This window comes from Lotus japonicus, chromosome 4 (assembly GCF_012489685.1).
Source record: "Lotus japonicus ecotype B-129 chromosome 4, LjGifu_v1.2".
In the NCBI taxonomy this organism is placed as follows: Eukaryota; Viridiplantae; Streptophyta; class Magnoliopsida; order Fabales; family Fabaceae; genus Lotus; species Lotus japonicus.
Window position 1 is genome coordinate 1,173,405 of NC_080044.1, and position 21,175 is coordinate 1,194,579.

The following is a 21,175-nucleotide window of genomic DNA, read 5'->3' on the forward strand; positions in this document are numbered from 1 at the left end:
TTATGAAAGTGAACATAATTTATTCAAACCAAGAAGAACACTTAAACTGACCAAACTAGTTGGACCCTCCCTGAACCTCCCATCCCCAAGCTGTGCTTATAATATAGCTATTGCTATATATATCCCCCATAAGCCGCAAAGCCATACCCAAGGACTTACCATCACAATGGAAAATAAAACTAAAGTAATAAACAAATAGAGTAGAAAAGTTTCTCAACTTCGACACATGCCAAAAGGACTAGACTCCTTTTTCAGTTTTCAACACTCATACTGTCCACTGGTCTATGCTTCAGTCTTCTCAATAGCAACTTCTGTGGTGGCTTCCACAGTGGTTTCAGCTGCTTTGCTCTCCTCAGATGACTTCTCTTCCTCCACTGGTGCTGCCTCAGTTGCAGCAGTTTCTTTAGTCTCCTCAACTATTGGTTCCTCTTTCACTTCTTCAGGTTTTACCTCTGGTTCCTCTGTTTTCTCTGCCTCAGGCTTGGTTTCTTCTGTCACTTCTTTAGTCTCAACTTCAGCTGGGGCTTCGGTTTCTGGAGCAGCAGGTGCTTCTGTAGTTGTTTCTGCTACTGCTTCCACTTTTGGTTCTTCGGTGGTTTCTTCCTTTGGGTGTTCTTGTTCAATGGTTGGTTCTGGGGCAGGAACCTCGGAGGCTGGTTGTTCTATGGTTGTTTCCTGGAATGTTTCAATTTGTTCCACAGGTGTTGGAACTTGCTGTGCAACCTGTAAGATTCAATTTTCATCTAACTGAGCTTTAGATAACCAAACTTGACAAGGTATATTTTTGTCAACAAGAAACCTTTTTACAATTGATTCTGAAGCCCCAATCAATTTGTTTCACAATCAATTTTGGAGAAAAACTTATGTAAGTAGCTTTATGTTTTCAAAGTTAATTCTAATGGAAGAGAAGCTGATCCAGACATTTTATAAGATATTGATCAATGATCACAGAATCACATATGATCAAAATAAGTAATATGTTATGGGGGAAAAGTGAATTGACTTGTTTCTCAAGAATTTAATAGAACATAAAAAATAAAGTATGAAGTACTAATCATACATTGTAATAGTGTTACTCATTTTTTATCTTTTTATCATAACCCAAAAACAAGTTCAACATGGCTATCAATTAGTGCTTCTTTCTTTGAATCAAAATCAAGAAGTTTGGGAGGCTATAATACTCTGAAGGCACTATAAGCTTCACTTGAGTGTTAGATTGCTGAGCAAAAGAAAATATTAAGCAGTGAATAGATGATTGATCTTTACTTAGGATGCAACAGTGATTTTTTAAAACTAACACCAATAGATCTGCATAAAGTTGTGGATCACAATCTAATTCGACCAATACTTTTGAGATGTATAAAATTAATCCACTGAAAAATGTTGTTTTAACCTGTATGATCATGATGATTTGTGGTTTGAAACAAAGCAAACAAAATTAGGAAACAGAAAGAAAATCTACAGTTGGGCTTATACTGCAATGTAGGAAACAAGAGACTAGTCACTGCATTTTTGAATTACCTCAACGCTGGCCATTTGGAATAGTAAGAGGAATGTTAATAGAAATGAAAGAAAGGAAGTAGCAAGAAAGAGTGAGAGAAAGAGTGCTTGTGAGTGGGATGAGAAGTTGATCAAAGTGAGAAGCTTATATAGAGGCGTAGAGTAGTGAATAATAGAAGCAATACCGTGCACGAGAGAAAGAGAGTGTATGGAATGTGAATGACCACTTGGAAGAATCTTTTTTCAAGCAGACCCATGTCACTGACAGCAATGAAAGAGATCAATGTACCCCAAGAATAATAATTGAGATCACCATAACCAGTTAGTAAATGTTTTTGTTTCCTTTGCTTTATGTTTTTTTTTCACTTCAAATTTAGAAAAAATAGACTACTTTGATAAACTTTTAAAGCCAACTTTTAATAAAAGGAAGGAGATAAGTGGAGACCCAAATTTGCATCAGCACAGTAGTTCTTCTTCTCTTGGGTAGTTCTTCACTTCCCTGTGGTTTTATGCAGCTGGTCTCTAGGTTGGTAAATGATTATCATGTCATGGATTCATGTTCAGGATCAGGAGTTAGCTATCCTTGGATTCCCCATAAGTATGAATACTTATTAATCTTCCATTAATATATGTAAAATATGAATACTTATTAATCTTTCCTTCAGAATAGAAAAAATAAATAGCACTCATATTTTTAATTTTTGTACTATAATACATTTATCATCTATGATGATACCTTTTCGAGTCAGGGAACATCCACATCCTGGTGAGAGAGGTTAGCTCTCCGAACGTGATGCGGATCTGAGACATTGCTTATAGAGAATTAAACATGTACTATTTCCCGTAAAAAAAACATGTATTATTTGAACAAACTACATATTTTAATTTTTCTCTTTTATTGAGATTGTAGTTTTTTTCTGTTACATCATAAATTTATAATCATCATTAACAGTGTGTATGTAGAGATACTGGTTTTCTTAGAATTACTTTTCTCTCTCAAAAGCTAGTTCTGATTAATAACTTACACCAGAATCATTTTTCCTATTGTGAAAACCTATATTTTTTTTGTTCTAATCTACTATTGACTTAAATTCACTTCCGCTTCTTTAATAATTTTAAGGTATGTATGTATTAGAGTTGAGTTGGAAGTGAAAATCCTTTCATCTAATCTAACTCTGTTGTTCCCTTGAAAAATAATTGTGTTTTTTTTACATTGAAATGTGTGTTGATGTGCGTTTTAAGAGTCACCGAGTTAGGATTGATAAAAGGGTATAAAGGGAAAGTACAGAAATATACTAATATTGGTTTATGGAATTGGGTACTCATGCGACAGCAAAGGGGGTGTTGGTGCTGTTTTGGTTAACCTAGTTAGTGTACATAGAAAAAGACTATTCTCTTTTGAGGTGTATTACATTATCTTTATTCTTTAGTAGAGCTGAAAGAAGGGGAGAAAAAGGGAATCAGAGAAGAAGAGAAGAGAAGAAATAAAATGGGATGAGATAAAGAACAATGTGGATTTTTGAAAAATATATCCAAGCATATGAAGTGTGTATGAGAGTAAGTTCAAGAGAGTGTGTTGCTAATATTTTGCTTTTAGATCATATGAGAAATATGTAGAACTCATCCCAACACATCCCATAAATCGATAAATAATCTTCCGTTCTTATTTAGAGTCTCTTCTTTATATCACCAATAAAATTGTGTCATATCATTTAAAAGTTACACATATAAAGTTCTAACAATCATATTCATACTATTTTAATTAACATGACATAATTCGACATTTCAAAAAAAAGACATAATTCGAGACCGAAAATGAGACATCAAATAGAAATAAAAGATATTGATCCAAAAACACCCTATAAGCTTTTTGCCCAAGCAAGAATTTAAAATTGATGTTAGCCATAAAAAGGCATAGGAGACTAGGAGAGGGCGGTGGTTATGTGGGACCCTAGTGAGTGAGCAAATGCACATCACCACCATCCAAATAAGCTCCATGATGGCCCCACATAGACATCATAGTTGGCAAAACACAGAGAAAAGAAAAAAGGCTTTGGTTTCATGATCAATCTGCAGCCAATTCCACCGCCCCTTCCAGGCAAAAATCCACACCAACGATGCTTTCCACGCCATACACTCTAACAAGTGGGCCACTTCCACCTGTTAGATGTGCCACCTCACATCATCCCTTCTCACTATTTCATGAATAACAATCAATTTACACATTTACCTTGCACTTATATGAGAGATAGAGACAGATGAAAACAAAATAAGAGATATGATAGTAAACAAAGATCCATGTGAGGAAGTAAAAGTGGGAGAAATTGAGATGAAAAAAAAATGAAATGTGAATGAATCACAACTTATATTTCATATATTTCATTGCATTAGAAAGATTCTCTCTCCTTGAAAAAAAAAAAAACTCTCTAGTATGTATCATCCTTGCCTCAAATAATTTCAATCTCATATGTTATCTTTTGGTACCATGTGTATCATATTATAGTGCCCATCCTATAGACCATTGCCTTAATCTAACACCAACTTAAACTCCAAATTTTGGACGTAACCTAAAGTAAGGCATTTGCCTCTTATATGCTTGTCAGTTGTCACAATGTTGCCTATTTTGTTAGTCTTTGTCATGAAAGAAAATTTAAAGAAGTTCACGAAATTTCTAGTGGTGTATGTATATAACACATCTGGACTGTTGCAGGCTATACATCCGACTAGGCTTTCACGACAACTTCAAGATCCAGTCAACTGAATATATCATAGCAATTGCAAGGACTTTGTCACTTGAGTTTTAATTTGCAGCTCCAAGCCTTAAAGATTGTGAAGAAATTCCCTCTCAACTGTCTGCTCACAACCACGCTCGGAGACTGGCCCAACCTAAACTCCTCCCCAAACGAGCTAAGTTAGCCAGATTTTAGCCGTAGTCAATAGGTCACCCTAATCTTATTTGCCCATAAATGTAAAATATGTGATTATCAACGATAGAACCATGAGTTTTAATTTGTGTGGGTGCAACATATACATATAAACTCGTAATATTAAAAATATAACATAATAATATTAAAATTTGAAATATACATCATTCTATGTGAGTTTTTTTTTTTTTGCCTATCAAAAAAAAATTTCTATGTGAGTTTTCATATTTTAAAACATTAGGAAGTTTTTAAGAATTAAATTTCAAAAATCCTTTGACTGACCCAAGTTGCAGGATATGGCCTATGGGACACTCGCCCCTCATGACAAAAGAGATTCTTAATATATATATATTCAAATGTTATATTTGTCCCTCCTAAAATACTTTATATTACCATTTTCAACTAGTTATTATTGATTTTTCTGAATGTGTTAAGACTTTCATTATGACAAATTCAAACCACCACAACAAGTGCGTTAATCTCATCCACCTCTCCACGCCGAGTTCATGGCACCATTGGTCATACTCTTATCTCTTGTATTCCTTGCCTTTCTCTTGTGTCGGAACCCCATGAAGCATGGCCACTGTGAAGGCGTCTTCAAAAAATATAAGGAGATAAAGAGGGATGTATTTAAACGTTTTTCTCCGGGGTGGCTTACCAAAGTCATTAAGTAGTTTGTCACCTGACGCAAATTCTAGAGTAGCAAGTGACTTGATCGGCCAATGCCCTAATGATGCATAGCCTTTGCATTCTTGGAGTCAAGAAGCCTTGTCAACAAAGCCTTGTTATGGATGAAGGGGATGTTTGACTTTGACCTTTATGTCTCTTTAAGTCAAGCCCGATCTGGTCATCTAGTTCGGTCCAACATCCTATGGTCCAATTTTCTATTTTTAATTATTAAAATGAAAATTAGAAGAGTTGGTAGTGCATCACACAAACAAGTACTATCAATCTATATCTCTGAAGATCATCATCCACATTATCAAAGGGACACCCAAATTACATTAGAACAAAGGGACACACAAACTAGTACAGTCAATCTATCATCATCGTCCACATTAGACTAATAACACAAGTGATTTGAAGAGCATTTACATACTTCCATCATAAAACTACCATAAAACCATAAGGCAATGAGTGAGTTGTTTTTTCACTTTATATATTATTCAACACATACCTTTTCAACTAATATAAGACTTTTTATTAACACGTACTTCCACAAGAAGAAAACCGACAAATTAACAACTATTTTCAAAGGTGAAGCACTGAAATTTTACTCCATTCTCATGCTAATTAAGCAGGTTAGGTTTTTCCTTCTCTTAATAGTCATTGAAATTTTTTAATGAATACTATTCAAAATGTATTTTCGTTTGACTAGTGAAATTCCTAAGAAAATTATAAGAGGTTGACAAAAAAATATTATGATGGTGAATAAGATTAAACCTATGAAAAGAGAACAGGAAAAGATGTACCCTCGGAGATGACAAATATAAGAGATTTTTTTATACAAATCAACAAGGTTGCATTCAAATTGGAGCATCTCAATGTACACGAGTACCAGTAATGTGAGTTCAATTTCCTTTTGTCAGTTGAGATTACACATTGAGACATGCAGAACAACCTAACTCTCTGGTCATATTATAAATACAACATACTTCTTGCCTAGCTTAAGGTGTATTGTCATTCTAAGCAATGAACCTAACACTGTTAGACAATATATATATGGTTTAAATATGTCAATGAATAAAGAGATTAAAAAACAGTGAAAGTTACAGGAATAAGTAAGAAGTTCCTATACGATCAGCAACACAAAGAAACAGATAATTATCGCTTCATGTGGACCATACCCTGCATCATAATTCATAGAAAAAAAAAAGTTTGTTAGCCAAATTCCATGTGTAGAAAACATGAAACATTATGTTTGGATATCGGTTGACACTAATGTAAACAGACGGTAACATTCACTTTGAGTCTATGAGGGAAAGTGAGGCAGGGAGACATATCATGTATAATTGGGTAACACATTATCAAACATACACATTAAAGAAGCAAGAAAAATTAAAAACAAAAACCATTAGACAATTGGTAAATGTAATGAGGGAAAAGATTGACCTTATATGACACTAATTGATCAGCATTAACAGGTGTTGGACTGTTTAAACTTTAAATAGATGATGACGTGCTAGCATCTCTGGTATTCCTAAAACTGAAATGCTTTCACATCCAAGTAGCTCCTGAAGCTTTGCATCACATACTATCACCATTGCATTTAAAGGATCCTACAAATATCACAGAGCAATTGTAGATCATCAAAAGAACAATTATGGAAGCCATGAAAAGCTCAATGAAAAGAACTTGCTACATGAGAAGCAGAAACAATCTACCTTCTTATTAAATCGTTTTTTGTCAGCTTACCTCAAAGAGATGTTATTTACAAGTAAAAGACAATTTTATAAGTATCATAATATAGAAGCTGTGGACAAGACTACACACCTCCAAATGATTGAGCTTGATGTACTCCCAAACAAGTCTTGTGGCTTCAGATTGTAGCATTTCCCTTTCCCCAGTGCCCAAAAATTTGGCAAGTGCTTCTGATATTGTCACAGTAGACGAAGCAGGTTCAGCCATTTCAAGTGCATACTCAGCTTCCACCTTCGTTCCTTTAGCTTGTTGTGCAGGTTCAGCCATTTCAAGAGCACATTCAGCTTCCACCTTCGTTCGTTTAGCTTGTGGCGCAGGTTCAGCCATTTCAAGTGCAGATTCAGCTTCCACCATTCGTTTAGCTTGTGAAGCAGGTCCAGCCATTTCAAGTGCAGATTCAGCCTCCACCTTCATTTGTTTAGCTTGTGGCGCCTCTGTGGTGACAACAGTGGTCGATTATTAAGTAAATAATTAATCAAATAAATCAAAAAAACCTATGCTAATAAATAAAGTAACACAGTCTCCTTTATTATTTGACCTCAGAACCAATTCTGATAGAGTAAAATCAATTTTAGATGACAATATAAATGTCTGGGAGTAATTTTCAATAATTAATAGCAGAGCCAAAATCAAATCTGCTAAAAGCTAGAGAAAGTGACTTCAGCATTGAACTTAATCAATTCTGTGAATTTTAAAACTAGATTTCTCAACATTACTCAACAAAAATCACTTTTCATAAATGTTGCCAAACATAAAATCAGTTGCTTTCAGCTCACTTTTACCATAATCAATTTCGTCAAAATCAATATTATCCTAAATCAACTGTGACAACATTGATCCAAACACAGACTTACTTGTAGGCCCAAGTGGGATAATGTGTTTAGCTAGTAACTTATTCATCTTGAACATGTCAGTGCAGTCTGTCTCAAACACCACACGCAGAGCATCATCACAGATTATCTTTCTTTTGTTACCAGGATCTTGGAGGTTGTTTTTCCTTATGTATGCCCAAAGCTGTCTCACAATCTGAATTGACATTTTCAAAATTATCAGTTCATTCCAGATAAAACGAAAATTCATACTTCAACAATGATAGCAAGGCAGATAACCTAGTTGAATGAGGAGAAAAAAAAAAACTACCTCAGTTCTTGGCAGCTCGGACTCGCCAACAATTGGCTGAAGTTCAGGAGAAACACCACACACTTTGTTTAAACCACCTGCACCGCCTCTTCTTTTGCCTCCAGTAGCAACACTGGTAAATCATTTAAAGAGTACAAACACAACATTTCATAAGTTAATTCCATAACATAGACAACACCATTCTCATTAGAGACAAATTACATAAAATCTCTCATACTCAAAGCTTAATTAGAACAGGACACCATGGCACAGAAATTGAATCATATTTTAGGTGTGACTACTAGGCAAATTAAAACAACACATTTTAAAATTGTGAAAAATGACAAATAACACTAGACAAAAATTCTCAACCAAAACATTCCTAGTCAATAAATAAGTATTATTAATAACTAGTATCCGACAATAGCAGTAGAACTTCAAAAAAAAAAAGACAATAGCAGTAGGAGAATGCTAGCAAACAAAAAGAGAATAGTTTGAAAAGGTAGAGAATTTCTATTTTTGGGGGATTCCAATAAACAAAAATGTGTTGAAACGTGATAAAAATAATCAAACCGAAAATGACATGACATTAACAAGTGGGTAGTAATAAAGCTACAAAATTTCAAATCCAATTCAATAAATAAAACAACAAAACAAACACAAGAATCAACAGTTTCCAAAAATGGAACATGAAAATAAATCTCACCTTTGTTTGGGTGCATCAACGTGGCCTTTACTCGCCGGTGGCGGAGGAGGGTGGTGGTGCTGCTGCTGGAAGTTGATCTCATGATGGGAGTGAAGGGCAAAATGGGGAGGAAAGTGGTGGTGAGATTGGGTGGTTGGGAAGTAGGGTTGCTGTTGTTGTTGTTGGTTAAGGGGAAAATGGTCTTTGTGTGGCGGAGGAGGAAGAAATGGCGGTGGTTGTGAGCGGAGAAGAAGGTCGATCTGGTCTCTGATGAAACCAGCTTTGTGGGAAAGGTCGAACCCTAGTTGAGCCTCCAACTGCTGAACGACACCGTTTACTGTTGTTATGGAGTTGGGGTCAGAGTGACGGAGTAGAAACTCCACCCCTTTTGCTATGTCCTGATCAGACACCATTGTTGTTTTATAGCAACTGAAAAAACCGCTCTCTCTATCTCTCTCTATATCTATAACTATCTTAACTCTTGTTCTTCTGTTCTGTCAATGTCTTTCTTTCTCTCTCTTGTTGTCTGTGTCTATATGTTTACCTTTATGGTGATGAAATCACGAAAATGCCCTTGATTTACTATGAGGTTGTTACTTGCAAGGGGTAGATAGATGGAGTAGAAGGGTAATTGTGTGGGGTATGGATAAGAGTGGAGTGGTTGGAGGGTAGAAAAGTAAAAAGGGGAGGAGTTGCAGTAGGAAGGGAGGGACCTTGTTTTTCAATGTTGCAAAGAGAAGAGAGTGGATAAAGTGGAGCACCCAATGGAAACCGTTTCCTTTTTAGAATTTCGCAGGCACACAGGTTTGATTGTTGGGGTAAAATGGAAGCAAAGTGGAATTACACAATTGCCCATTACTTTTAACCTTTATCACCGTCAATTCAATAAAAGAATGGTTGAAAAATGATATTGGTACTCTATCTAACCCTCTCTTTTTAACACTCTTTTTTTTATTAGTTGAAATTTATATAAGGTTCACTAAAAAATGTAAATGTAGGTTTCAGTTTCAATTTAGACATGAATTTAACCAGAATGTTAAAAAATAGGGTGTTTGAATGTATGTTGGTAGCATTCTCAACAATGGTTATAGCTGGATTGACATTTCAAATTTGAGTATGGGCTTGTTTTGTAGGGGGCTCCACCCATCGGTGGTTAAGGATTAGAGGAGTTTGGTAAACTAATAAGGATTCTAGAAAATGGTAGGTCATGATCTACTACTACTAAGCTAACGCAGCCAATACGGTCTGTCTAGATTTAAGCCTAGATTTAATTTGCAAAATAGAATTTGGGATTAATTTGCAAAAGAGAATTTGGGTTGGTGGAGATTTATTGTAATGCAATTTTTATTTTTTGAATACATTTATTTGAAAATTTAAATTTGATAACATAATTTTATGTTGATAATATTAGTTACAAGCATTTTTAAATACGTGTAAGTATTAAAAATGACATGAGTAAAAGACTTGATAAAGGTTATGCCATTGCATAAGTTGAATGTGGTTGAATGAACGTAGAAGAAAGACTTGGGTTGGGTTGGGTTGGGTTGAGTTAAATGTGTGTTTGGGGGTCCAAATGAGTTTAGTGAACGTGTTTTTTAAAATATTCAAACATAATGACATAAAATAATAAACAGCCCAAAGCACATTAAAGGGCCGAAATGACAATTCAAGCATGTGCTCTCAAGCATTGTCTAACATACAACACTTTTCACAACTTACGAATGAATATTATGAAAAATTTAGAGGTAATTTAGTAATTTAACTAAGTTATTAAGTTCTAAAGTTGCAAACAAGTCTTTGGGTAACTTCACCAATCATCAGCACTAAAACATCCTCCACCGGATTTCACTTGGGGTAAACTTAGAATCGTCGCAAACCTTCCCTCCTCCTTCAACTAGGAAACTTTTGCTCCTCCACATATCACGTCTCCTTAGGCAACAAACCCAGCATATAACTTACATAGAGGCTATACTCGACATAGAACCTACCTATAACTAACTTAAACCCAAGTCCCACTAGCGACCATAACTGAATCTTGTAACCCCAACAGTCCCATGAACCACCGCAACATTAATTTGCAACCACAATTCATAAACCCCATTGACCAAAGCCTTACCCACCAAAACGACACAACCAAACCCCATTGACTCGTCCATTCGCACCTTTCCTCATGACCAACAACGCTTTAACCCACACACGATTGAAACTTCCATAATCATACCCTTGTTTCTCCTTCAAACAAGTTCGAAGTTCATCACTCTCAAAGATTCAAACCCCGTCCATTTTCACAATAATGCTTCGCTATGACCACACACAACTGCCCAACCGTACCTCATTAAAGATCATTGTCCGCACAAGGCATTGCTCCGTCGAATCACTCTATCGTGGTTGAGCTATCAAAGAATGGAGTCGACATTCACTTTTTACGGTTATTTTCACCATAAACTCCTCTATGTCATTGCCAACTTCAGTCACCATGCCCCATAATTTTTTTTAATTTCCATATGTAACACAAAAAAGGGTATTTTATTTAAAATAATGAACATTAAACCTAAAGGAGATTGATCAAGTGAAATATGACAAAATTTAATATCCGATACGTTCTCGTCCCATATAGAGGAGGTAAATGAAGTTTTTTTTAACCAATTGTATATTTTGTTTTTCAGAAATTATTTAATTCACCTCTTATCTTCTTGAGACAAAAACAATAAATCTCTTGTTGAGGATTGGATCCAATATTTTTCAACGATAAAGAATGACAATTTAGTTTACTGAACTGCGAGTTAAGTAAATAAAAAAAAAAAAACAGAGTTATTTAGCATTGCGATAGTGATAGAGAAAAAGGTGGGTGAAGGAAAGCATGGGAGACATTGTAAACCTAGGAGCAGGACTAGGAGCCCCTTCAATCCTCCTAACTACGAGGAAGTGGTCTTGCCGTTCCCATTCTCAATTGACCAAGCATGACTCTCTCAATAAAAAATGGAGCAGTTTGCAGCGCAAGCTCAACACCAACGGCAGATTCCTTTGCCTTTTCTCAGACAACAAGAGACAGGTTGGTATTAATTCTTGTATTGCATATTCCAGATTGTAGTAGTACTATTTGACCATGTTTATGAAATTCGTTTACCGCTTAGTGCGAGTACCCGCGGTGAGGGGGGATAACTCACTGCGTGGATACTTTGGTTTTAACAAAATAATATTCTACCTTAGCTAGTTCATATGCCCAAAATCTCAAATTCACATAATTTTTCTTGGAACTATATGTAATCATTATATCATGATGCTGTGGAATCCGTTGACTATGTTATCTGTTTAACAAGGTCATCCTTTAGAAGCAATTTGTGTTAGCCTTGTTTTGCTACTCAGTTTCAATATGCAATTCATTTTCACATGACTTTTAGATGTCATGGTGATCCTGCAATGAAATGCTCAGTTTCAATTCAGTTGTTAACCGAACTGGTTTTGTTATTAAGCTTAATCTGTTCTGCTGGCCTCCTCATGTAATGGGAGTACAATTTCATAAAAACTATAAAAGAATTCTTATTGTGCTCTCTTGTTTGTGAAAGAGGAAGATAAACACTTGCCATGAGTTTACACTGATCTGATTTTGATGTCATGATTACTTATCCATAGAAAATATTTTTATCACTCAAATCAATTTTGGATCTCGTGAATTGTGATGATGGGCTATGGGAACTCCTTGATGTGGCACACAATTGATTTGAGTGAATAATGTTGAGAATTATCTGGATTGCAGGAGCAAGCTAGAAAAGCATTAGAAGGTGCCCTAAGTGGGAAGAAAAGTGAACTTGAAAAGTGGGACAAGGAGATTAAAAAACGAGAAGAGCTAGGAGGAGGAGGTGACACTGGTGGAGGAGGTTGGTTTGGATGGGGTAGATGGTTTGGCTGGTCTAACGATGATAATTTTTGGCAAGAAGCGAAACAAGCTATTCTTACTATACTTGGTATCATTCTCATAGTAAGAAATTTTCTCATACCACCTTCATTCTTTTTCTGATAGTTCATAATTATCATAAACTAGAAACTTTAATTTATGTTCTCTCCCTGCATTTTCAGTATCTCGTAGTTGCAAAAGGTGATTTGATCCTTGCTGTCATCTTCAACCCGTTGCTGTATGCACTACGGGGAGTGAGGAATGGATTTGGTTTTATATCATCAAAAGTCTTGAAAAATACTTCTACCATTAATGGGCCTGATTTCGATGGATTTTTGAAGAAGGACGATTATCAGCATGTTTCTGCTAAAGAGAACGTTGTAAGGAAATGGGGTAGTGACTAGTGAGTTACTAACTTCTTTACAGGTTTGGCATTACCCCTCTTGGTTTGTTCTACATTACTTTTGCTCCATGCGGCATGATAGTGTAGTTAATATTGTCGTAACTCAGAATTTGCTTTTTCCCTTCACATCTGTACGATTTTCCCCCTTCTATTGTTGTCCTGAAAAGTTAGTAAGGGTTCAAAAGCTCCTTTACAAGTTTGTGATTGATTAGGAATTTTCATTTCTATGAAAGTAAATGAGTTGGGAGCTACTGGTTTAATCGATGTCTACTTTGAAATTTTAGTTTCAACAGCATCGTGATTGTTTTGCAGTGTTTGTTTTATTTTCTGTAAAAAACATCATGAAAGTTAAAGGTCAAATAAGAAAACAGATCTCAGGTTGGCGTAAATACTATGTGGCTTACAAACACCTTAAAAATGGCCTTACAAGGATGCCTGGTGCATCTTCAGTTCTCTGTAAACCCATAGGTTTTTTTTTTTTTTTTTTTCTGTTGTTGCTCTTATTAGTTTAATATTCCGAATGCAATCCTTGCCTGGAATAGTCTTCATTAAATTAATTGCTCATCTCATTTTGATCTGAGCTGTATCTCATAATTTAAACATTTAAGACCATCTCCTGCCTTTATGGTTTATGGCTGTCTCTATCAGTCCCTAAGCTTCACAGGGAACAAGGATACCAAACAAATTGAGCTGGTCTGAAACTGAAATTCATGTTTTGGGGCATCAGAATGACATCGATCATTCACTATTTTCAGCCAGTAAAACTCATCCACACCTAGAGAGAGAGATAGGAAGAGAAGAGAGATATTAGAGATATGATGAGTGATATGGTAGAAAAAGAAGAGAGAAATAAGAAGTAAAAGTGGGTGGAAGTTGGATGAAAGAGAAAGTGAGACGTGGACGAATCAAAACCCTTCTTCAGCTGCTGCATTTGAAGGTCATCAAATCAACTATTTTGTTTATTATTGTCAGGAATCAATCCTCTCAAAATCTTATAGCATGTTTGGTTCTGCGGTGGAAAGCACTATAATCACTTATGAAGACAAGTTACAAAGTGTAGCTAGCTTCTAGAGTTCCCAATGTTTTGGATTATGTGCCACAATTAGTCCAAACATGCTATAAGGTAAAGAATGGTTATTCTTTTATAACATCTTTAATATGCTTACACTAGGTGACATGATCATAGTACCAAGTAATGGATCAAATTCTGTCAAAATCTTAAGTTGGTCATGGATAAAGGAATAGTAATAGTTTTATGATCCTTATACAATATCATCTCTAAGATTTTACCATGCTGAAATTGGTTGTCTGAATTATAGTTTTATGGCTCACAACATAAATTTATCTCATTTACAATGCATCCTTTGATGCTTATACACTTAAACTAGTCTAAAGATGCTGGCATGAGACTTTTAGTCTAGCTTGTCTACCATTTCACCACCGAAGGCATCTTGAAAGTGAATCCTATTCCATGAATATGATTATGAAGGTGTGAAACCTCTATCTCCAGTGTTACCAGCTAGGCTACAGAAGACTTCTGTTGATATTACCAGATTAGCAGATAGCGCATTTTTTTGTTGTTGTTGCTCTTTTTGTTTTTGGTAGGGTAATTTTGTTCTCCTGTTTGGACATTTTTCATTTTATTTTCTAACCAATTATAGTCAAATTGTAACTAGGTAACTAGGTTATGTTATTGGTTATTGGTGGAGAAGGGACCATGATCAACTTTAATAGCAACGTGCTTTCCTCATCCTACTTTCAACTAGAATAATGGTTCCAATCACGTTGTCCAATAATTTATAGGGTGACTAATTATATCTGTTCAAAATGGATTATGAAACATTTTTATTACTTTAAATAGCTGGCAGCTCATTGTTTATTTCTATCCTTTTCAGCAAAACGTGAGATTGCAAGTAATCTTCTACAACTGTGAGAAATTCTTGCATCCTTACCAATAAAGGTTTTTACTTCCAACGGTAGACAATCACTGACAAATTATGTGTATTTCATAGGGTGATGAATTATGATTAAAATAACCTATAATATCATGGGTGAGTTTAGACAACTCCAATTCTAAAACTATGAAATGAATAGGCATCCATCCAAAAGTCATTGGTGGCGGTGAAAATATAATCTATAGCTCTAGACAAACCTTACGTATAACATAAAGTGCTTGAATCACCTAAGTTATCACTTGGCGAAAGGTTTTATCTAGTTATCACTCACAACAATCAGACAGTTAACCTCACATTTAGAATCTTTTTGAGATTAACAAATTAATCACAACATGCCTCTCATTTTGCAATGTGAAACGGTGGGTGAATACAGGGATATTTAATAATTTTGTAATAAGAAACGGTGGGTGAATACCTATGAATTAGTTTTTGAGAAGAAAAAAATATATCATCTAATCCCATCAATTTTCTTATTTCATCAGTTGATAAGTTTAAAATTGATCCGACCAATGTTTACAATTGGCTCGACCTTTCAGTTTTGTTTTATTTGAGGTGATAGTAGTTACATATAATTAAAATAATTTTTTATTATGCATGCATTGCATTTTTTTTTCTTTATCTAATACAAATATCATCCAGAGAATACCTTACATAACTAGTATTACCATTTACTCATTGGTTATATACCTTAAATATTTGGTGAATATATATCTTCATATTTCAATACCTCATAAGTAATAACATAACTAATGTTGATAAATTTTATCAAAGTTTAAATATTAAAAAATTTCATAATCTCACAATTTTCTTTTAAATTGTATTGACTCAAACATTTCTGAATGACTTCAATTTTGGCAGAGAACTAGAGGATGTGTACCAGGCTATCAGGCATATGACTTTGTTTTTTTAGGTCACCCACCAGCTTATGGTGTTAAAGTCAGCTTTTCAAAACCAATCATGAACTGATAGTAATGGTATTACTCATAATCAGTTTTTCCTTGTCCCTTATGCATAATGCATGCGTTCTTCTTCCTTATTCTCTTTTTACTTCCTTGAGCTTAATTTCTTCTATATTCTTTCTATCTTTGGTTTTATAAATATAAAAAAATTGTTCCAGCTAGTGCTACAAGAGTGACCTTCACGATGACGAGGAGGCTCTCCCATATTTGTCGCTGAATATTCCTCTTTTGCGGATCACCACACGACCATTTCCCCTGTTTTTTCTTTCTCTCTCTGTTCTTCCCTTCTTTGGGGTTCCTTTCTTGCTGCAACATTCATCCTTTCTCTTTTTTTCTATTCCATTTCTCAATCAACCTCTCTTCTTCCACGCTCTTCTTCCTCTCATCTCTCATTAACACAACAATTTTGCACCTCTTTTTTTCCTTGTAGTGGGTGGAGCAACTCTTCTATCTAGTGGGATTTCTCTGTTTTCCCCTGTTTTCCTCTGTTTTTAGCTAGGTGGTGTTTTGTGTGTGGCCTTGTTTATCATATTATTCTGTGTGTTTCTGGTGAAACTTCCATCTGGGTTTTGCCACCGTTGATGTCTTTGGCCATTGGGGTGGTTTCCAATTGCAAAAGCATGGGTTTTGATGATGACAAGCACAATGTGGATACGGGTAAAACAGCTATTGATTATGCAAGTGGGGATGAACATCATGAGAGGAATCTCACTAGACATGTGAGTGAAAGCTCCATCGCTATCACCGAGGATGATGATGATGACTTGGAGAGGAAGATTGAATTGGGTCCTCAAGTTACTTTGAAAGAGCAGCTTGAAAAGGATAAGGTTAATTTTGCCTTTTGATTAATTTCTCCTTGGCCTTGCATGCCTTTGTTATTCTGAAAGATCCATCATTTGTGCTAATGTATCATATGTTGTTTTCTGCTTAGGATGATGAGAGCTTGAGGAGGTGGAAGGAACAGCTTCTTGGAAGTGTTGATGTGAATGCTGTTGGAGGTAATTGCATGTTCAATGTTTCCCTTCAGATTATTGATTCCTTCCAATTTCTGTTTGTGCAGATTATCTTGTTCTTCTCTCTTGGCTCTCGCTCTTCTCGTATTTTTTGGTATATACGTTAAGAAGTCTCACATTGACCAAAGATATAAAATCAAAATAGTTCTTATAAATGGAAGAACAACATTTAGTGAATTTGCATTTTGAATAATATTTGTGGACATGCATAGTCGTGAGCTTTATAATAGACAAATATGAACTAAAAACGAACAAAAATAATTTTGCTCACCTTAAATTAATAGCATGCTAAGTTTCCGATGTACCAAAAAAAAAAAATTAATAGCATGCTTGGAAATGCTTCAACCTCATTCAAAAATTGTTTTCAATCCAATCCACATTGATTCTAAATCCAGAAGCAATTATGGTGAGAAACAGTTGGGTAGAATTAGTTATGAGAAAATAGAAGTTGAGTCAAACATGTTATCAGTGAAACTTCTATGAAGAATTGATTTGGCTTGCATGATTGAATTTGATTGTATAACGTTTTTCGAACATGCATCAATTATATTGTAAATTGAATAATTGATCATCTATTTTAGAGAGAGACAAACAAAGGGTTTGTGCTTTAGCTATAGAAATTCATTTATGATAAGTTGTTGACTTTACTTTTGATATGTTTGATGAATGAGTAAAGAAACTCTAGAGCCAGAAGTGAAGATCCTGAGCCTTGCAATCAAGTCACCTGGTAGAGATGACATTGTTCTTCCAGTGCCTGAGACAGGAAATCCTCCAGGTTTATGGTTTACTTTGAAAGAAGGTAGCCGTTACAGCCTCATGTTCACTTTCCAGGTTGGCCATAACATCGTTTCAGGTCTCAAATACATCAACACTGTGTGGAAAACTGGTATCAAAGGTAACCAACCTCTCTCACCAAAATATGCCAAATACAACTTTTATTCTTTGAAGTTTTATCCTAAAATTGTTGAGCTTTGTTACAGTTGACAGCACTAAAGAGATGATTGGAACATTCAGCCCTCAAGCAGAGCCTTATACGCATGAGATGCCTGAAGAGACAACACCATCTGGGATATTTGCTAGAGGGACATATTCAGCTAGAACTAAGGTGTGTGATATATATAGCACTACACATGTGATTGTTTCATGCATCAAACACGTTTTTTTAGAGAAGTAACGAAATCTCACATACATACAATTTCTGACAATCTTTATCGGTCATGTCACTTGAGACAATTCATTCCAGCGATTCAATTTGGTTTTTAAAATATATAGAAGGCTTAAATACTCTAGAGGTCCCTGAAATTGTCTCATGTACGAAAATAAGTCCCTGAAAAAAAAAATTCTGATTCCCAATCCCTGATTTTTTTTTTAATTAGAATAGGTCTCTACTCGTGTTTACAGCCTATGTGACTTAATTTTTGCTGAGTCAATTATTCCACGTGACTTTTATATTTTTTTTAAATACACATGGATTAAAAAAATAAAATTAAACATTTAAAAAAATAAAATTAAACATTTAAGTTTAATTAGATTTAGGGATTTAGGGTTAATTACATTAAAATTTTATTTTTTTAAATTTTTAATGTTATTTTTTTAATCCATGTGTATTTTTAAAAAATATATATAAAAGCCACGTGAAATAATTGACTCACCAAAAATTAAGTCACATAGGCCGGAAACACGAGTAGGGACCTATTCTGATTAAAAAAATAATTTCAGGGATTCATAATCGGAATAAAAAATTTCAGGGACTTATTTTCATACGGGAGACAATTTCAAGGACTTCCAGAGTATTTAAGCCTATATAGAATGAATCAGTGTACATGTCAAATCCAAGAAACTAATGGATGTTGTGACTTGTTAAGGAAATAAAGTGAGCACAAATTAATGTATTTTTAGGATCCGAGTTCTCTACATTGAATTTCATCAATGCAACGTAGTCAGGTTCTGTAGTCATCTTATTAAAAAATATTGGACGGCTCATATTTAAGATTTCTTCGATTTCAATTGTACAATCATCTCTTTAAATTTGAACCATCTGATCTTAAACTAACGACTACGGGTACAAAATCCTAAACTTTAAGGAATTTAGGAAAATTCAACCGTAGGAAATCCAATTTCGTATTTTGGGAGATAATCAGCCCACCAATAAATGCTCGAATACATTTGTTGCCAGATTTCAATATTTCATGTGCATACATTTAACCACTTATTCAAAATTCAAATTCCCATGTCACTTTTTCTCTCACAAATTAGCTTGTGTCTTTTCTCAGAAATGTTCTGTTATGTTTTTGTGTTTTTCAGTTTGTTGATGATGATAACAAGATGTACTTGGAGATCAACTACACTTTTGATATTCGGAAGGACTGGGTATAGGGTTCACGCGACATCTCCAAGAGTGGTGTTTAATCCATTGTCATTGTTATTTGAGCTGAAATCTCCTTCAGTGTTTACTTGTTGATTTTCCATTGTTGATTTTCTATTTCTAATCCTGTTTGAGACCGGTAATCTTAACAATGACGAGAGGATGTCGAATTTGGAGGAAGAGAGTCATATTCACTTGACAGATAATTTTGTCAATAAAATTCATTTTGCTTTTAATTTGGATGCACAATTATGCTCTCTACTTCTTCTCAGCTCTCATGCTTGCTCTTTGTAATTACTAAGTTAATAAGTAGAATTTTTTCTGAATTTGTTTTAAGCTACTGAGTTTTATTGTGAACTTCAAGTAATAACATGCTTTTATACGATAATTTTCAATATGTTTTGATTAGTATTTGTCAATGTCAAAACTTCATATTAAAAGCTGCTTTCTGTAAAAAAAAAAGTTGTTTTGATTCTATAGTCAAAAACAATTTTGGATAAAAGTTTTATAAGTAGTTTCTATGGGTAATAAATTAATAATTGATAATGAGGAAATAGAAATTGATACAAGGATAGGTGATTCTTCATAACACGTGACTTTGGAATTGGAAGGTATTTAGGAACATGTTTTTTGAAATCGCATAAACGTGTAGCACGTTGGAATGGGACCATAATCCTGTTCATCATCTGTTATCCTTTGCCATGTGATCTTTAAATATTGTTCAAAAGCATTTTCCAAAACAATCTTTAATCAACTTCCCAAGTTTCACTTTAACTTTTGTTTTTGCTTTGAGAAACACGAATCCAGGCCATCAGCATCAAATTACAGTAAATTTGAATGTTTTGAGGAAGGAAAAATTTCATTCACACTTATGTTTAAGTGGACATTGAACGAAGAGAAGAAATAGATAAGAAGAAAAGAAAGAAAGTAAAAAATGTGATATTAAAATAAAAGTGAAACGGAAAATTTTATGAGTGTAAATAAATTATAGTTTTGTGTTGAAGCTCTGAGGCGCGATTTCCATGATTAAAGAAACAGGGATTCTTGGTTTAGTTTACTCTATAATTCAAATCTAATTAAATTTTATTATGAACAGTTAAAATGATTTTGCTTTGGCCTCTCCGCCATTGCAAAGTTTCATTTTTCAATGGAGTGTTGAATGGTTTTTGGCTCTTGGGAGAGTGGGTAACATTACATTCTCCTACTTTATTCATCTACACTTATATTTTTTGTGAATACAATGCTCCTATATTAGAAAAAATAAATATTTTTTACACTTTCAAAATATCAAATGCAGAATATACCTGTTTATTTACGACACTACATAGACGTACGTATTCGAACGAGAAATTATACGAGGATATAACATTAATATAATTTCCTTTGTTTATTTGTTTGTACTTTGTAGTTAGGCTTACCAATGTCAAGTTGGAAGGGGACCTATGCGGTAGGTGAGCAACCTAAATGCATTTGTATAATATTTTGAAAAGTCAATAACAACACGTGAAATCAACATCTTCAAAAGATATATTTGTTATCATTAAAAGGAAAAGAAAGTATAATTTATTATTGATTGTATTGGGTTGAAGTAGCCCTTGTACTTCATTTCAATATATTTCTTGAATTATAAAAAAATAATTCATTACTCATTATTGTTTCTATTACTATTTTAATGCAAAAATAAAAAATTATTTTACATCACAAGTGTCCATTCAACCTAAACGACAATTCAGCCTACCATCATCCTGATTGTTTTAAATAGCTTCATGATCATCAGTGACTATTAAGTTAATTAGTCAGTCAAAAGATCAAGTTCATAATTTTCACTTTTCTAACATAAAGTTGAGTTGTTAGAATTGTTGTCAAGTCCATCATAAGCAAGGTTGAAGCTATAATATCTCTTAAATATGAGTTTGACAAACAATTAATTGATTAG

At 34.4% G+C, this 21,175-nt stretch overlaps 4 protein-coding genes across 4 annotated transcripts; 2 read left to right on the forward strand and 2 right to left on the reverse strand.

Moving 5' to 3' along the window:
* LOC130714074 (major latex allergen Hev b 5-like) lies at positions 1 to 1,675 on the reverse strand. The gene is made up of 2 exons (XM_057563940.1): positions 1,522 to 1,675; positions 1 to 723 (listed from the first exon to the last, which is right to left on the reverse strand). Exons 1-2 carry the CDS (start codon positions 1,534 to 1,536, stop codon positions 283 to 285), a joined length of 456 nt encoding a protein of 151 aa, XP_057419923.1. The 5' UTR covers positions 1,537 to 1,675; the 3' UTR covers positions 1 to 282.
* Positions 1,676 to 5,979: 4,304 nt separating this feature from the next.
* Positions 5,980 to 9,163, reverse strand: LOC130715613 (uncharacterized). Its single transcript, XM_057565732.1, has 6 exons — positions 8,671 to 9,163; positions 7,986 to 8,097; positions 7,700 to 7,871; positions 6,918 to 7,279; positions 6,537 to 6,703; positions 5,980 to 6,272 (listed from the first exon to the last, which is right to left on the reverse strand). Exons 1-5 carry the CDS (start codon positions 9,060 to 9,062, stop codon positions 6,581 to 6,583), a joined length of 1,161 nt encoding a protein of 386 aa, XP_057421715.1. The 5' UTR covers positions 9,063 to 9,163; the 3' UTR covers positions 5,980 to 6,272; positions 6,537 to 6,580.
* Positions 9,164 to 11,464: 2,301 nt separating this feature from the next.
* Positions 11,465 to 13,258, forward strand: LOC130710703 (uncharacterized). Its single transcript, XM_057560052.1, has 3 exons — positions 11,465 to 11,701; positions 12,407 to 12,628; positions 12,727 to 13,258. The coding sequence occupies exons 1-3, from the start codon at positions 11,510 to 11,512 to the stop codon at positions 12,946 to 12,948; spliced, it is 636 nt and encodes a 211-aa protein (XP_057416035.1). The 5' UTR covers positions 11,465 to 11,509; the 3' UTR covers positions 12,949 to 13,258.
* Positions 13,259 to 15,693: 2,435 nt separating this feature from the next.
* LOC130710702 (rho GDP-dissociation inhibitor 1-like) lies at positions 15,694 to 19,496 on the forward strand. The gene is made up of 5 exons (XM_057560051.1): positions 15,694 to 16,688; positions 16,793 to 16,859; positions 17,551 to 17,769; positions 17,855 to 17,979; positions 19,179 to 19,496. The coding sequence occupies exons 1-5, from the start codon at positions 16,443 to 16,445 to the stop codon at positions 19,248 to 19,250; spliced, it is 729 nt and encodes a 242-aa protein (XP_057416034.1). The 5' UTR covers positions 15,694 to 16,442; the 3' UTR covers positions 19,251 to 19,496.
* The last annotated feature ends 1,679 nt before the right edge of the window (positions 19,497 to 21,175 follow it).

What these genes read in the sequence shown, in the direction of transcription:
- LOC130710702 (XM_057560051.1), top strand. Translation starts at nt 16,443, where the DNA reads ATGTCTTTGGCCATTGGGGTGGTTTCCAATTGCAAAAGCATGGGTTTT. An exon ending in AGCAGCTTGAAAAGGATAAG is followed by an intron (nt 16,689 to 16,792) that starts GTTAATTTTGCC and finishes TTTTCTGCTTAG; the next exon opens with GATGATGAGAGCTTGAGGAG. An exon ending in GTGGAAAACTGGTATCAAAG is followed by an intron (nt 17,770 to 17,854) that starts GTAACCAACCTC and finishes GCTTTGTTACAG; the next exon opens with TTGACAGCACTAAAGAGATG.
- LOC130715613 (XM_057565732.1), bottom strand. Translation starts at nt 9,062, where the DNA reads ATGGTGTCTGATCAGGACATAGCAAAAGGGGTGGAGTTTCTACTCCGT. An exon ending in TATCCCACTTGGGCCTACAA is followed by an intron (nt 7,280 to 7,699) that starts GTAAGTCTGTGT and finishes TTGTCACCACAG; the next exon opens with AGGCGCCACAAGCTAAACAA. An exon ending in TCAAGCTCAATCATTTGGAG is followed by an intron (nt 6,704 to 6,917) that starts GTGTGTAGTCTT and finishes TGATATTTGTAG; the next exon opens with GATCCTTTAAATGCAATGGT.
- LOC130710703 (XM_057560052.1), top strand. Translation starts at nt 11,510, where the DNA reads ATGGGAGACATTGTAAACCTAGGAGCAGGACTAGGAGCCCCTTCAATC. An exon ending in TCTCAGACAACAAGAGACAG is followed by an intron (nt 11,702 to 12,406) that starts GTTGGTATTAAT and finishes TCTGGATTGCAG; the next exon opens with GAGCAAGCTAGAAAAGCATT. An exon ending in TACTTGGTATCATTCTCATA is followed by an intron (nt 12,629 to 12,726) that starts GTAAGAAATTTT and finishes CTGCATTTTCAG; the next exon opens with TATCTCGTAGTTGCAAAAGG.